This window comes from Marmota marmota, unplaced genomic scaffold (genome assembly GCF_001458135.2).
Source record: "Marmota marmota marmota unplaced genomic scaffold, marMar, whole genome shotgun sequence".
NCBI lineage: Eukaryota > Metazoa > Chordata > Mammalia > Rodentia > Sciuridae > Marmota > Marmota marmota.
The window spans coordinates 22969094-22986470 of NW_025999869.1; the positions used below are offsets into that span (position 1 = coordinate 22969094).

General features: G+C 49.1%; 1 protein-coding gene across 8 annotated transcripts in view; it reads right to left on the reverse strand.

Moving 5' to 3' along the window:
• Acsl6 (acyl-CoA synthetase long chain family member 6) overlaps positions 1 to 17377 on the reverse strand; it is a 52857-nt gene that overhangs the window by 22853 nt on the left and 12627 nt on the right. For all 8 annotated transcript variants that reach the window (XM_048783275.1, XM_015492816.2, XM_015492815.2 and 5 more), the window contains 9 exons: positions 12769 to 12989; positions 9340 to 9454; positions 8636 to 8700; positions 8282 to 8383; positions 7678 to 7777; positions 6908 to 7086; positions 5947 to 5979; positions 4550 to 4601; positions 242 to 315 (listed from right to left, as the gene is read on the reverse strand). In XM_048783275.1, the coding sequence (XP_048639232.1) occupies positions 242 to 315; positions 4550 to 4601; positions 5947 to 5979; positions 6908 to 7086; positions 7678 to 7777; positions 8282 to 8383; positions 8636 to 8700; positions 9340 to 9454; positions 12769 to 12963 (915 nt within the window). In that variant the 5' untranslated portion in view covers positions 12964 to 12989. The remainder of the gene's footprint in view (positions 1 to 241; positions 316 to 4549; positions 4602 to 5946; positions 5980 to 6907; positions 7087 to 7677; positions 7778 to 8281; positions 8384 to 8635; positions 8701 to 9339; positions 9455 to 12768; positions 12990 to 17377) is intronic.

Consider the following 17377-nt stretch of genomic DNA (forward strand, 5'->3'; position numbering starts at 1 on the left):
AATTAAAAAAAGAAATCAATTAAGTGTTTGTCAGGTATGGATTGATTCCGTGTTTGAAAGGGATTTTAAAAGTGGGGTTGAAAGGGGCTTTAAAAGTGGGTCTGCTCTATTGAGAACAGAAACTCATGTCTGGGAATGGCAGGCAGCCCAGATTGTATCGGGGGGCAGGGGGCAGAAAACAATGAAACTGATTTGAGGATGTCCTCAAGAGACACCTGTATAGTAAATTTACTTTATTCACCTCTGTCACTTTCAGAAAGCCTGAGAAATCAGCCACCACGTTCCCATGGGTGAGCATCGCACCTTTGGGGTTCCCTGAAAATAGAAGGCAAGAAGAGGAGTCAGTTGGGAGTTCAAGGGCCACTCCTTGAAAATAGTGCCCATGTTAGCGGTCCCCAACACCACCTGTCCACCCAAGCCTCTGGCCTTCATCCTCAGCCACCTCAGAGTTTGAGGAAGTTGAATGCTGCTCCAGGCACCTCCATCCTATAGGCCTTCAGAGCCCGCTATGAGGCATGGCACCAGGAGGCAGGTGACACGACTGCATAGATGGAGTGCCTCAGCCTGAAGGGCTTACTACTTGAGGCTCTGTATCTTCTCCTGTTTCCTTCTGGGAGCACAGGCTTTGCGCCTCTCCTGTCCCCTCACAGACTTCCAGTGCTCAATGCTGCTCTCTAGGCCTGACCTATCTCTGCTGGCAGAGGACTTCCTGCTACAGCTGGTACCTGGCTCAGGTCAGGCTGGAGGTCTCTGGGGTTTGGGCCGCCCCTGCCACCTGCTCATCAGCAAAGATGGGACATAGATGTTCTTACTTTGTCTTCAGATAACCTTCCACTATGATTTGTGGGACTTGGTCCTGAGGGCCCTTGAGGAAATCAGGTACTGCTAGATAATTCAGGGGGTAGAGGTAGGTGGGGACCCAGCAAAGAGCACTCGGGGAGGGAGGCCATTGTGGCCACCATTTCATATCAATGTGGATGCAACCCTGATGTCGCTACTGGACAGATCTGACAGAGCTTAAATCCTAGCCAGCATGACAACACTAAGCCACTTCTCCTCTCATAGTTTCCTTGCCTGTATAAGAGGGACAATAGTTCCCATCTCACAGGGCTTTTATAAGGTCACAGGACATAATCCATGAACAAAAGATGTTAAATTAGATGTTTTCACTGAGGCAGCAGATGTAATAGCCATGAAATGCCAAATGTGTGGGTCCAGACCACATGCAGAAGTTACACAGGAAATATCAAATAAACCAATATGTTAATCTTGAAACCCTTGTCAAGAAGGAGGAAATAAAAGAGCTAAATGAGGAGAGACTAAGAGAATACTGTATTAAACGTCCCTGAATTATTCACTTAAAAATGGTTACTTTTGGTAGTGGAGATTGAGCCCAGGGGGCACTTTACACTGAGCTAATTCCCCAGCCCCTGACAGCATTTCCTTTAAACATGATATAGAAGTTTTTCCAAGTTGCTGGTATGGAGAAACAGCAATAAATCTTTCAACATGGATCTAAGTACAATCAACTTTGCAGAATCCAGGGGCAGATTTTCCTGTTTCTCCCTTTTTCTTGTGTGAAGTCAGTGACAGGGACTGCCACTCAGGCCTCACATTTCTTAGCACTTTGTCTTAGCACTACTGTCCATTTCTGCCTTCCACTCATAAGCACTAAATGTATTTGATTAATACCCAAGAAAATCAAGGCTTAAGAGAGGTCAGGTAATTCTAAAGTTATACAGCAGGAGTGCTAGGAAGTACCAGGAGCACCAACAGATGGTTTTATGACAACATCCTCTGAGTAAATCAGCCACAGACAACGCTGACAGAATCTTTTCTCTGGCTCTTCAGCTGCTCTTTCAGTTGGAAAGCCTATGTCATCATTATACCTCCAACTCCAGTGTCCCCAGGCCTTGCTCCAGGCCCCCTCCACCTTCCCTCAAAGCAACATTTTTCATCTTGCTCCTGATCCTTTGTGCATGCTGGGTCCTTTGCTGGGAACACCCTTCCCTCTCTTCTTCTTCAGCTATCAATCTTTTAGAACTTGCTTAGATCTGAGAATCCTTTGTGTCCTGCTATCCTGATGACTCGGAAGTTGGGTACCCTATATAGCCTAGGATGCAGACCCTTGGGCAGTGACCACATGGTACTGGAACTGCCTGCTGATATGCATTGTGAGTTTATGAGTGCAGGGCTATGTCCCATGTCCTCAGCCCCCAATAACAGGTCTGATGCACAGTGTGTTTTCAAAAAATGATTAAATTAATATGCATAAATAAGAAAACAGTACCAAAGACATATAGACTGAGAAGGGTGTGTTTCCTATGGCTATTATATTTTCTTCTCTGGGAAGAGAAGTTATATTAACTCATAAAAATATAACTATCATTCAAGGGTAGTTTTACCCACAAATTATCTTTTTTTTTTTTTAGCAGAGTCAGATTTCTGTCCAGTTGGTGGTTATTTTGAAATGAACAACGAACCACATACTCACCCATCAGACTTTGCTAGATAAAATAAGCATAATCTCTCACTTCCTTGCAGACTGTCCTGGCCTGACTAGGGGCTCCAAGCATTGGCTGATTCTACAGGGTGTCCACCATGTGGTGGAAGGAAGTCTTCCTGGAATTATTCCACCAGAGGAATAAGAGCCAAATATCAGGTTTAGATTATATTTCCCACCTTTCCCCACTCAAAGAACAATGTAGCCCTGGCTGAGGCTGAGCCAGGACACTGGGCATGCAAGGGAAGCTGTAGCTGGGCTGTGACACTGAGGACACACATGGCTGATGTGCTGACAAAGAGAATGGATACAAGAAGCATAGCACGGGCTTAGCCTGAAGTCTAAGGAATCCAAGTACGTGACCAGACTGGGTGCTATCAGGCCAAAGGTCTGCTTACTGCTTCAGCTGTGCCCTGGCACCAGCCATAGATTTGAGTAGGAGGCTTGGGACACTAAATCACAGCCCATTTTCTAGGCCCCATACATTCTGCTTCCACCAGAGAGCTTGAGTAGGGTGCCTTGGCTTTAGACAGTGAATGCACAGTCTGGAAAACACTGGACATGAGGTGTGCCCTCTCCAGGGGGCAACAGCACTGTTCTGCATCATGAAGTACTTTCCAGATATGGGGCAATACCTGTGACCAAGTATCCATTGAAAGCCTGAAGGCACACTTAGAAGACAGGTGTCCAAAGCCAGAGGCCACAGCAGTGACCTGCTCTTCAAAATCATGTCACCAAAAATTCATGCTGTAAAACTCATGTCAAAAAGACCTCAGAAAGCTCTATTTAAAAAGCAACATAAACCTGAAGGGCATTTTTGAGTTCTGGGGTTGGCTCTGGATGTCAGCTTCTGAAGAGTAAGGGCTCTATTTCTTTTCTGAAAGGATTTAGTAGAGTACAATGGAAAATCTTTAAGCCCACTTAAACGAATGGTAAACATCCATCTCCTTTTAGTAAAACCAATTTCTCATGGTCTAATGATGTGGATAATCCTGCAAAGGTCTGCCAAATGCCTTAGAGGGTTGTTCCTGTGGAAGGTGTGGGAAGCCTCAGTTCACTGTCCCCTAAGAACTGTCATCAAGGTGAGCCAGTCCTAGAAATACAAGGCTGGAAACTCCTTACCCATTCAAGAGCAAATCAAATGACTTCCCAAGTCATCAGATGAGATGGAGTGACAGCAATGAGAACAACTCTGGATAGGGAGCAGGGCACAAGTCCTGTCACCTCCTCTTGCTGGTAGTGTCCCCTGAGAGCAGGCCTGGTCGTCACTTGTTTGATTCACCAACTGTACTGAGGCCCCAGCAGCACAGTGACAGGGTGGACAGGGCACTATACACTGCAAAGTGCCATGTCTTTGCCATGGTCCTCATGTATATTCTGTCTCTCCCAGGAAGCCTTCCTTGACTACTTCTGCCCATGCTGATACATGTGCCACTCTGTCAGTGCCAGGCACAGACTGTGTCCTCTTCCTGACAGTCTGCCCTTTCACATGCCACCCCCATCTCCTACTTGGCACTATTAACGACCCTCTTCACAGGTGAGAAACTGGGAACAGTAATGGCAGAGAAGTAACTGGTTCATAGTACTCTAGGAAAGTTGTGGGGATGGGACTCACACTCAGCCTCTTAGACATCCTTTGATGGAGTCTTAGATATCCTCAGACTCCTTCCTCAGTCCCTGATACATAGACCAAGTGCGGGTAGGAAGCAGAGGGGTAAGAGCTATTTCCCATAAAGAAACGAAACTATGAGAAAAGTCCTTTCTCCAGCACATAATCCAGCTGTCCCAGTCTTCACTGGCTCAGCTATGGGAAATTCCAAGGACCCCATCTACACCTCCCAGTCCACACTATCTCTCCATTTGGCCACTCCGGACTCGTCTGGTGCTGGATACCAGCAGCAGGAGGAGGGACCAACATCTGGAACCACCCACAAGACAATGTTCAGCCCATCTCACAGAGGGCACCAGAATTCCTGAAATCACCTGCCAGGCTGCCAATATAGGGTGCAGGAGGCCATGGCTGGTAATCTGGGTACCACTGCTTACCTGTTGTGCCACTTGTGAAACACACAATGGAGAGGTCATCAGGTTGTGGGGGCTGCAGGAATGAGAAGAGAAGTGTTTTAGGGAGACCCGAGTGGGAACTACCAGGGACCAAGATGCCTGGATCCCTCCACCACCTAGCCTCACATGTGTGCTGTGTATATGGGTTATACAGGTGGGGGTATGTGTTGGGCATGTGTGAGTGCCCCCATGTGCTGCAGTTAGAAAAGTAGGGAATTGAGCTCCCAGGAAAGGGGAAAAGAAGCTACATGATGGACATGTATCTGTCCCACCAACCTCACAGCTGGTCTGCTGTTTCCCAGCTCTCTTAGATGGAGTGGGGCTACAGTGGTCACATTCAGGTCTCTACCAAATACCCCTCATCTTTTTAGTGGGTATCACCCAGTTCTCTCCTTCCTTCTCATTTTCTCCCAGATACCTGCAATTAGTCTTGGGAATACAACATGTGGCTCAGGAATTGAGTTACCCATTAAATCCCCAGGACTACTCAGCATTAGGTGCTTCCCTGGCATTGGGCACATGGTCCTGGGATCACCAGCAGGAGCCCATCTAGTCTATTTGCACAGAGAGATGGCTTCCCAGAGGAGGTGATATATATAAGTTAAGATAGAAGGACAAACAGAATTTTTCCAGATAAAGTAAGACCATGTATTCTGGGAGAAAAACTAGCTGGGAATAAGTACAGAGACATAAGAGATAGGGTATGTGGAAGGACTGGGGAGCCTGGTGCATGGGAGATGAGCAAAGACCCAGGGCCACCTGTGCAGGGTCCTGGGAAGCAGGGCTATGACCTGTTCAGGACTCCCTCTCCCTCTCTCTCTCTCTCACTGTGGCTTGAGGAGTAGGAAGGACTGAGCTAGAGGGAGAGGCCTGGAACCTGAAACCCTGAAAACTTCCTCATAGCCCAGCCCAGAGGGCACTGGGCTATGATCTAACCCCAGGCAGGACCATTTGGAGATGGCACACAGAAAAATTCACAAGGGAAAGATGGGCAAAGACAGTAGATGCCACAGGTCACTTGATCCAGGGGTTCACTTTCGGTTTTGTTGCTACTTCTGCCCATTCATTCTCTGGTGTGTTCACTACATTCAAAGGGAAAAAAAACAAGACTTCCCCAAGAAAAACTCACCAGAGAGCCACGGGTACCCAGGCCTGGCTGCCCTTTTGTCTCCCTCCCCAAACATCGGACTTCTTCCAGGTCCCTCCCTGGACCCTCAGCCTACAGAAGTCCTGGACCCCCAAGGAGGCGTTCCTGAGTTATGCACAAGATTTGCATATTAACATGGAGGTGCTTCTCTGGCCTCTCTACTCTGGGCTCTGTGCAGACAGACCATACCCACCATCTTGCTCAACAAAGACCTGCTTATAGATTAGCTTACCACAGGAGCATGGTGATTTGCTTGGCCACAGTCCTGAAAAAAGAAAATACTGTTTAAATACATACAAGTTCTCATCAATTAAAAACAGAACAAAATTAATTCAGCATCTGGGCATGCTCTTGCACCAAGCCCAGAGTTTTAGATCCTGTACTTAAACATGGGCTGCTGTGGAAGATGCCACCTGAGTTGCCTCTCCTCAGACATATGTCTAGCCTGGAACTCCTGGGAGAGAGGCAGACTACCTAGAGGTTCTAGGCCCACCCCATACAATACAGACAGGGAGCCCAAGATCTGGGGAGAGGCTAGGCATTATGAACATGACAATGGGTTTGGACATGTTGGGCTTAAGATGCTCACAGTACATCTAGGAACACGTGTGAGACAGAGTGGCTGGGTGGTGTAGGCTTCTGAATGAGCATTCAATGCTGGGCAACAGGTGGGAGTTGCCAGTGCAACTGTGGCTGCTAAAGTCATGAAGGAGTTCAAGTGCACAGGCATATGGATACAAGGAGCAGCAGACAAGAAAGGCAGGACAGGAGGCCCCAGGGCCCTGGATCCAAGAGCACAGTAGAAGTCAGTTGAGCAGTGCCTGAGATCCTGCAGGCCAGTTCTGAAGGCTGCTGAGGATCTGGGTCCCAATGAGTCCTGGAACTCAAGTCTATCCTCAGACACACACAGGCTGACACTAGCTAGAAGTGAGGAAGCTCCAGAGCCTGTGCAAGTGCTTCTCATGTTGGCGACCATCATCACCTGGTGGTGCCTGGTGACATTAACTATGCCAGCCATAGTGTCTTCTCTGTGGCTTATCCAGGCCTCCCTCTACCAGCCCTTGCAAAGCCCAGCCTGTCTCAACACACACCTAAAACAGCCACCCAGCACATGAAAGGGGCAGATGACCAGTAGCTCTGACTCAGTGACTAGCCATCTATGGCTCAGCAAACAACCAGAAGCAGATTCTCACCTCCACAGCTTGCATGGACTTGATGACCACCCCGCACTTCTGCCCTCTCTCTTTCAGGGCTTCCTCAAACGGCTCCATCAGGATGATCAACTTTAGCCCTGGAGTATCCTTCCTCTCCACATGCTCTAGTAGAAGCACAGCTTTCTGAGGTTTATCCATGATCACGGTGCTGATGTCCGCTGTGGGGACAATCAAGGAGAGTCAGGCTATGGGGGTGCAAACTATGACTATGAGCAACACATGCCAAACAGCAGCACCATGGGCTGTTTATACCAGAGCTTGTATAAATAAATAAATATTCAAGACAGGCTGTGGGGGCCATGTGTTGTGTGCAAAGGAACATGCCATGGGTCCTGAGTATAACCAAGGGAAGAAGGCCCAGGAATCTCCAGACTTCCCAACTAGCAGACTCCAAGCTTTCCTTTGCTTCAGACTCAGCCCCCATCATCCCAGGTCTACCTGTGTTATTTACCCTACCCCCATTCCTGCAACCATGTCAAGCTGCCATGAACCTGAAATGGTTGTAGCCTTGTATAAAGGCTGGTTCAGAGGCTTCTTATTGACATTCCATCCCTGTGCAAGGAACCTTTAGGTGAAGCCCAGCTGGGGCCAGCTGAGACTCAGGAAGCCAACTCAGGGGCCAAAGTATAAGCCCCTATTGTTTCCTGAGAGCAGAAGCAAGGACCTCCTATGAATGTGAAACAACTGGCATAACCTGAGAGACTGGGGACCAGCTGCCTATGGTGGAAGTGGGTGGCAGTGGGGCTCACCTGTATTGATGATGTAGCGGATAGCACCAGGGCCTAAGGTGTCATAAAGTGGCACCACCACCATGGAATATGTGTAGCAAGCCAGCTCTGCAATGATCCACTATGGAAACAAGAGGTCAGGATGGGGGGAAAGGAGCTAAGAGGGTGGTACTGCCTTCCAACCAGGCAGCCAGAGTGCCTGCTCTAGGCCCTATACCTGACACTCTGAACAGCAAGGAGTCCACAAGGCTGAGAGGTTGTGGTTGCCCACCCACAGCTTTCTAGACCATGCTTTACCCATGGAATTCTATTAACTCCTGGATTTCATGTCCAAACAGCCCAAGGTCCATTTCCAGGACATGCATGCACCTTTTCACCATGACTTTCCTCTCCCTTGGCTCAAGGGACAGCTGTTTGTGGGTCTGGAAGTGGTATGGATGAAGTTCTGCTGGGTATCTGCTCCTGATGAGGAACAGAGCTAGGGGTGGGGTATAGAGGATGGTGTTAAGGTCTCCCTTTTATTTTCTTGACCCTAGTCCTACAAATTGTGGGAGCAGAATTATTCCATGTAGTGCCCAACCCCTACTCCGCTAAGACAGAAAGACCAGTCAGGACAGATACTCACCTCTGGTCGATTTTGTGCAAAAACACCAATAAACTGATCTGTACTTGCTTTACAGTTGTGCTGGAGAAGTCCGGATCCCAGAAATTCAGCCCTATTAGCCACCTGCACACAGATGCGGGGAGGACATGGGCAAACGAAGGCTCTTCGGAGCTGGGAGACCCCCAGGTAGGATTCCTATAGGTCTAACAGACCTCCCTGACTCCCTGCCCAGGTAGACCCAAAGTCCCTCAAGGCTATTACAGGCCAGAGAAATAAAAAATGACCCTATAGAACCCAGCAAGGTGCCCACAAGCCCCTCCCTCCAAGTGCCAGTTCTGCATGAAGACAGGGTGGGGCCTGTCTTTTGTCACTCACCTCCTGGTAGGATAGCCACTGGTAAGGCTGCTTGGGCTTCCTGAAGCCGAGGCAGGGCCCATTCCCTGCAGAGACAAGCAGGTCTTGTGCAAGGGCAGAGGCAGGGTGGGTATGCTACCCCTGCCTGTCAAGCACCTGGATGGACATCCCACACTGTGGGTATCCACGGGCCATGAATGTCCCCCTAGCTTCCTAACCCAGAAGGACATAAAGCATGTGAACATGGCATCTCTCAGAGATCAGGGAGGCCCAGGAATGGGACTGATACAATAACTGTCCCTACCATAACTTGTGTGACCGTCTATACTACAGATCCAAAAAGACCCAGATACCTGGGGCAAGGAAAAGGTGACAGGCTGCCTCTCTGTGACAGTCCCCCTTTGCCTCATACTCTTGTGTCACCCAGACATCTCAGAGGCTCAAGCTTAGAATCATGCCAGTTAGTAGTCTGACAGCTCAAGGCTCACAAGGGGCTGACAATATGGTGTATACAGTGCGGAGCCTAAAGTCAGGGAATCCTAAGGGCTGAAAAAAGCTAAGGTCAGCCCTTGGCCATGTAATGCAGTTGCTTTTCTGACTGGTAAAGGAGGGCTAGGAATGGCTTCTCTGATGAACCTGGGCCCTGCTGACCTGCCCATATGCCTGTTACCATGGTTCCTTGTCCACTTTTATACCCACCCAATGCCTGCCACAGCCCTTCTCACCTGAGATACTAAGCCCACGGCGAAACACCTGGTACATGGTCCGGGCATCATCATAGTAGTGGGTAAGCAATTGAGGGCTCCCTCCGATCACAGATCTCCGGGCCCCGCCACTGTCCTACAAACCAAACATAGGCCAGAGAAGCTGGCTGAGGCAGGCAAGGCTGTCACAAAACTGTATACAGTTGGCATGCACAAAGCTGAATACAGCTTGGATGCACACCTGGTTTACACAGTAGGGCTGGGAGATGCTGTGTGAGCACACCTGTACTATATACTCTCAATCTGTGTGTATCCATACTCAAACATAATTGGCCAGTGAATACAGGCACAGGCCCAGTACACTGATGTGTGACTCCCCCTCCCTCTCTCTCTCTCTCTCTCTCTCTCTCTCTCTCACACACACACACACACACAATACTTCATTCACACACCAAGTCAGCACACATGAAAAGTACAGAATTTTCAGTAACTTTTCATATATATCCATATAATGGAACAGGAAGCATTGGCTGGAGCCAAGTATTTCCTGACATAACCTCCCAAGGTATCCCCACCACATCAACTGGTCTTAGGCCCCTAGGTTAAGAATCATTTAGGTGTAGTCTTTAGATAAGAAGGCTGCCATCCATCATTCACATACTAGTGTAAATTAGTTGAGGACTGTACTGAATAGTTTTCCAGGAACTGAAGCCTAGGACGGAGGACAGGCTGAGTTACACTAATGTCCAATGGGGATGGGCAGGGCAGTGGGACACTGGACCCTCGGCAGTACAGACCCAGAGTAAGAAGGAAGGAACATCTCTGCACTGGGGTAAGGGAAAGGAGCTGGGTGTCTTTCCTTGCTTCTTCCTTTCTACCCCACCCAGGCTCCCCAAACCAGAACTCTTTTATGCCACAGCTTTGCCTGTTCTCTAAGCATTATTCAGGCCTGCCACTTCTTAGAATACTAGGTCTGAGGAAATACTGTGAGCAACACAGAGCGAACAGGCAAACTTAAAACTACAGCAGGTCTCCACCGTTTTGAAGTGGAAAGTTCTGTTTGGCCAGTACTTCTGAAGTTCCAGGCCCAGCAAAGACCTGTGTGGGAAGCTGGAGGCATATATTTGGACCTGGTTAGCACCGGGTGACAGATACGATATAGTAGGGGATGGTGTGCTAGGGACAAAGGAGGCTCCAGCAGTCATGTGTGTTGGGGTGTGGCTGCCAGGCCAGATTTTGGAAATGCATAGGTGTTTGCAGAGCAGAATAAGGAGCAAGGAATGGCACTCTGGGCACAGGCAATAGCAAATGCAGATGTGGGGCAGGAGCAAAGGTACATCTGGGGACTGGAGAGCAATTCATGGAGCTCTAGATGGATATGGTAGGACAGCAAGCCAGAAAGGGCTGCAGATCAAAACAAGGAGTCTGGACTTTGGCTTGAGGGCCATGGGAAGCCAGGGAAAGTGACCCAATCTGATTTGTGTTTCTCACCAAGCAGCATATGGAGTAAGTCTGCCAGGCCCTGTATGTTGCACTTGCCTCTCTCCCTCCTTTCCTGCCTCTGTTCTTTGCCTCCTTTACTCCAGCCACTCTGACTCTCTACTCTCCTAGGTAGAGAGGCCAGCTCAGTTTTCCTTAGAAGGGAAGACTTGACTTTGTCCCATGTCCTGTCCTCTCAGCTAGACTCACAAGCTGACTCTTTCTGTGGTCCCCAGACACTGAGCTAGGCCATCCCTCTTGCCACCAGACCCCACCCAGATCACTGTATCACCTGCAACCCAGACACCTGCTGGTGCCTCCTCATACCTGCCCCTGCCATGGCCACCCTTCCATAGCATGAATTGGCCCTGTCTCTCTATATTGAAAACCCAGAATAAATCCATGCTGCCCATACCATGCATCCCTTCCTAGTTCATGGGCTTCTGTCCAGGCTGACTTCTCCAAGAAAGTTATAATTATAAGCTTAACCAAAAACAACTGTTCTTGGTGCTCTCTCTGTACCACTCTCAAAAACCTTACTACACCATAAAAAACAGGTGCTCTTTTTATTACCCACTTTATTACTGAGGACACTGATGCTGAGAGAGTAAAGAAACTGCCAAGAACCATACAGTGTGAGGCACTTCCAGGCTCCAAGCCCAGGACTGCTGGTCATGAAAGGCCATTCTTATTTTTTTTAAAAAATATTTTTAGTTGTAGATGAAAATAATACCTTTTATTTAGTTAGTTAGTTTTATGTGGTGCTGGAGATTAAACCCAGAGCTTTATGCATCCAAGGCAAGCACTCTACTGACTGAGCTATACCCCCAGCCCTCAAAGACCATTTTTATTAATACTCTGCTAGTCCCGATCTAGCTCCTCTACATTGCCTAGCACTCAACCATGTGCTTTATCACACATCTGAGCTTTGCATACATCACTCCTTCTCTGGAAAAATGTCCTTAGGATCCAGATGCCTATCTTGATCTATGTCCTCCCCTACCAGGCAAAACATTGCCATGTTTAAGATCACCAAGATGTACCATCAAGAGCAAAAAAATCACAACAATGTATGTATCATGATATAATTTAAAAGCTGGGGGACAGGGGTGCTATCTATACATATTCTCAAGGCTAAGAAATAATCATTAACACAAGTTGCCTCAGGGTAGGAAAACTGGGAGACCAGGGGAAGAAGGTAGAAGCTTTTCAGTATATGTCCTTTTGTTTCTTGCAAATTGTGTGAATGTATTACCTGTTCAAAATGAACAGAATTAAAGTTTAGAAAAAAGGCAAATTGTAAAAGGGCAAAATAAATTCCATAAACTTTATATATACATATATAATACATTTAGTTGTAGGTGGACAAAATACCTTTATTTGTTTTTATTTTTATGTGCCGGGGGATCTAACCCAGTGCCTCAAGCATGCTAGGCAAGTGCTCTACCTCTGAGCCACAACCCTGGCCCCAAATTCCATAAACTTAATAAAGATGCCTGGAACACATTTGTGTGCTGGGCCACTGTACCCTCTTCTCCACAGAGGCTCTACATATAAAGGGCCATGTGCTCTGAGAGGGCAGGGCCCTGGGGTAGGCTCAGGTCTGGATCCCTACACTAACCAGAACTGGGCATAGGAAGAGTTTAGGAGGGAATTTACCTGAAGTTCACAGGACCTGCTTAGCCTACTGAAGCATAGATGAACCAAGGTCCCCTATTTGAGAAGCTGGCAAACCAGATGCCCAATGCAAGGTCAAGGTCAATCTCTGCCATGGGACAGTTACTAGGAGAGGAGCATCTGGCAGGAGATGCTGCCCAAGGCTCCTGTAGAGCATGCTGGCTGGTTGGCAGGGGAAACTGGAATTTTCTGGGCCACTTGAGGTCAAATGAGCCACAAGTTTGGCTGCTACCTTCAAGATGCCTGTCCTCTGCCCGCTACTTTCCACAGCCAGACTGCTCCCACCCTGCTCACCTCCACTTCTTCTGACTGCATCAGGAGGTTGCATGGTGGTCTCAGGACCTTTGGCCGGTGAGTGAACCAGTAGGCAAGGATGGCAGCCAATGCACCCATGCTCACAAGGGTGGTGGCTGAGAGACTGCGGAAAAACTGGCCCAAGTCGCCCAACTCGGGCAGCCGCAGTATCCTCAGGATCTCCTGTGTCTGCATCTTCTCCAGAATTGAGAGGACAAACTCTGTAGGAGACAAGAGATAGATGAGGGAGGAGACCCAGTAGACAGGCTGGGGAGGGATCCTGGATCACAAGTGGCACACTGACCATGGCCAGGCTCTGGCTCAATATACTGAAGAGCAGACCATGGGCTAGTTAGGGTGTACAGTTCAGGTGCACATTCAGAAGGCCTTTTTCCATGAGAAGCTAGAGCTCTCATACCAGACAGTCATATAATCTGACCCAGTTTTCCTGAGAACCACATGCTCAGGCCCTGGGCCATGGCTGACAGCTGCTTCCACATCTTCCAGGGGCCAGGATGTGCTCTGGCAGCTTTGGTCATGGAGCTGCTCAGGCCCTAGGACCTGGGTACTCTGCCTTTCCTGTGTGACTCTGCTCACAGGGCTGTGTTTATCATTGCTCCTAGGGTGTGGAGAAAATGTAAAGGCAACCGAAGCGCTCAGAATACTGCAGGATGAATGGGATGGAGAGATATAAGCTCTGCCTGCTCCACCTCTAAGCTCTCAAATCCAGGCCCTGATTCTGAGGGAGAGTTCAGCAGTGCTCACAGACTCGCCTGAACAGGTATCTACAGGCCTGATGACACAAAGACAGTGACCTAGCTGACTATGTGAGCTCTATAGCCCTGTGCTGCCACACACTGAGTACCAAGAGGCACTGCTGGCCCCACCATTGACTGGGCTCTGTGCTGTCCTTCCTGACTCCTTCAGTTAATGTCCAGAGGAAACAGGGGGTAGAAAGTATTAAACTGGCAGGAAGAGAAACAAACCAAGGCCCAGCAAGAGAGGGATCAGCAAAGTGCTATGTGTATTCCTAAAGGTAACCAGTACCTCTTGGGATGTCATGGGTGCTGGCCAGGGTGCCACCATCACCCACTGCAGCCCAAGTGGTATAGTGGGCTTTTCAGGGAGACATAGGGATGGACAGTGTGGTTTCCATGAGAAGCATTGGTAACCAATTTTGGTTCCAAGAGAGCAGCTCCCAGGGTGATCCTGGGTCTTCCTGTTAGCCACTAAGTAAGTAAGTATTGACAGAACAGATATACAACTAGGCTGGGCTCAGGGTGAGCCAGACATCAGATGCTGGCATCCACATTGAGATCCCTTCATGTCATTATCCCAGTGGGACCTGAATCTAAGAAGCTCCCCAGAACACCTATAGGTCTACCATCGCAATGATGGCAGACTGGGCCCCCACAGGTACCCTCCTCATGGGCCCTTGGTCCTTGGAAGAGGTTCCTGTGATTTCCTTTCTTGGGAAACAAGAAGAAATGCAACAGTGGCTACTCTGCAGCCCTGGGATATGAGCCAAACAATTGCTTGACCCTTGAGGGAGGAGAGATCTGCTAAAATTCCAATAGATGGAATTTGTGCTAAACTGTAACATTACCACATGGACTATGAGGTCAGTGTTGTGCAAGTCATCGCAGAGGGGGAGGGGAGGGAGAGAGAGAGAGAGAGAAAAAAGAGCGATGGGGGAGGGAGAAAGGGAGGAAGAGAGAGAAAGAGAGAGAGAGAGAGAGAGAGAGAGAGAGAGAGAAGCTCCTTGGTTAAAGTCCATTCTCATTTACTTATAAGCTATTGATAGTTGAGCATATTCCACCTCTTTGAACCTCCACTCCTCAGTCTTTAAAATGGGATAGTATTAGGCATGTAAAGCTCCTTGTACTGCATTTAGTAGAGTCAGAGGACCAAAGAAATGGCTAAAGGATATGCTTGTCCGACAAGCTGCTGCTCAGCATAGGAAACAGAAAAGGGTTCAGAGGCAGACCTGGTCCATGCTGGTCCAAATGGCTGGCAGAGGCCATTGGGTCCAGGTCCTGCAGCCCCACAGAAGGAACAGATGATCTAGAGGTGTATAACAGGCTGAGTCCTGGGAACACTCACCAACCTCCCACAGGCTTGAGTGCTCCAAGCACCCAATGAAAGTGAACCCCCAGCCAGGCAGAGCATTCTCCCTGAGCTCTCCTGAGTCTGAAGTCTGATTTTGTCAGCAGCTTTTTTAAGCTGAGTCAGTTATGACTGCACCCCACAGGAAGGACCTACTCCTGGCAGAGCAATCAAATTAAGGTTCTGCATCATCAAAACAGAGGCCTAGCTGTGGATTACAGTGATTCACAAGGAAAACCTCTATGGGGGCGCTGTCCCTGCTGGCATTCTTGGGACATTGACTTCCCTGTATTGCAGATGGGAAGATCAATTCACAGCCAGGTCTATGAGATAAATGACTCATTACTTTGGAAAATCTAGACATGCTCTGTAGCTCTTGGGTGAGCTGAAAGACAGACAGATGACTAAGTGGAGGCAATGGGCCTAAGAAGTCCCTGCCCAGCCTCTGAGGCCTCAGCTATATGGACCCAAAAGTTTTAAAGAGAACCTGGGAGGATATCTCATGAACACCAGTCCCTGGCCCTTGGAAGTTGCTCACAGACCCTAAACTGCCCCAGAGAGTGGGTATTTGTGGCACTGGGTACAATGCTGGAGTTGTCACAGCATACAGCAGAATGAACATGCCATCCATCCATCCTTCCATCCTTCCATCAGACCCCCACATGGCCCTTGCTCTCCACAGATCAGTGCTGGGCCTGCTCTCAGTCCCATGGCAAGAAGACATGAGGGAGTGGGCAGAGTCAGGAAGTGTGGATTCAAGCTGTGATCATACAGAGGGAGTGAGAGAAGGCGCCTGACTCCAGCGTGGCGAGTCTGAGCAGGCTTCTGACAGGAAGTGATGAGACCGAAGGATGAAGAGGAAAGTGTCCCAGGCAGAGGGCAGCGACTACGCAAAGGCTGGAGCTGAAAGAGCACACAGAGTGCTTAGGAAACTGAATCTTCTGTTCAAGATAATAAAAATTTTGAGCCTGTGGAAACTTGTACAAAGGTCAGCACTGAAGTCTGGGAGGCCGGCCTTGCAGATCTGCTGAGCTCTGGGTTGTTACAGTATCATAGTTCTCACAGAGGTGAAATGCAGGACTTGTCTTAACTTCCTGAATTCCTGATGCCTGAGAAGCCCTTTCCATCACACTGCACTGTGTGATCCTCCACGTACTCACTGTGAGGAAGTAGAATACAGGGCTCCTTCTTCACTGAGAGAGGAACATGGCAGGTGCCAAAAGAACCAGGACTCAAACCCCAAATCATTCCTTTGTCTTGTGTGGCCACCCCACACCTTCCAATATTGGATCCAGTTTCACAATGCATCCTCTCCTTCAACTTGGTATTGAAACCACAGAAAGCCAGCTGCAGCCTGCTCAGAAGAGCCAAGGCCCAGTTTCTAGGAGGTAAGGTCAAGTGTAAGGCTGAGACAACCTGGACATGGGGATCAGCCTATCAGATCAGTCACGTGCTGTTGTCTTCCCTGCACACATCATGTGTAAGCTTCTTCTTGGCCTCACATGAAAAACTCATCATCTTCTCCTGGATGGGTTCTTGTCCTCCCCCTGGGGTTACAGAGTCCAGTGGGCAAAAGGCTTGGCTGTCTGCTCCTCCTCGGGTGAGGTGCCCACCCTTTAGGAGGCATCTGCAGTGGCTGTAGCTCCTCTGGCCCTGAGGCTGGGCCTGCACCTTTTCGTGGCTGGACAGCAACCAGGGGGTCTCATTCTTCCAGGTGTAATGGCTTTCTCAGATATTAAAAATTGCTTGCATTTATTCTGAGATTCCATTCAGACCTGGGAGCCACTGAGAAGCAGAACTGTTAAGTCCAGGTCCTCTAAGGACACTGGCCTCAAAGCCAAGCCACGCCATCTAGACCTTGGCATGTAGGAGGATAAGAACTAGGTTTGAAAGTCTGGACTCCTCTCATTACTTCAGGGGGCCTTGGCCTCCTCTGACCTCCTCTCTCTGTCAACATGGGCTGAGGCTTGGTGGTCCCTGGGGTTCCAGCCATGCCTGCCTCCTTCTATGCCCCAAGAGGTTCTGCGGATTGCAGCAGCTGTGAAGGGGGATGGTGTGTGGACAGCACCCATGGGGATCAGTGGTGCTGGTGTTGCCAGGTGAGAGACTGTGTTTATAAATATTCACCTGGCAGGAGGACCCAGCCCTCAGCAAGAGCTAGCCTCCTTTTGCTCCCAACCCCAGCACATCCCATGCCTTTTTCTCCAGTATAGACCCATTCAGAATACCAAGTAGTGACACAGTCTGGAGCACTGGGGCTTCCTCCCACCTTACCATGTCCTCTGCTGACTCAGGGCACATAGTTAAAGCAATAGCTCTTGTGATCCAGGATGGGAAAGAACAGGAAGAAAGGGGCCATAGAGGGTGGCATGTTGGCTCCAAGGTGGGAGGGTGGCAGAGGCAAAGCTCTGGAGCATAGCCCCTGTGGCAATGGCCCTGAGGCCAGTGGTTTGACTCCAAGAACCTTCTGCTAGTACAACTCCCTGCCCCCGCGCCCCGCCCC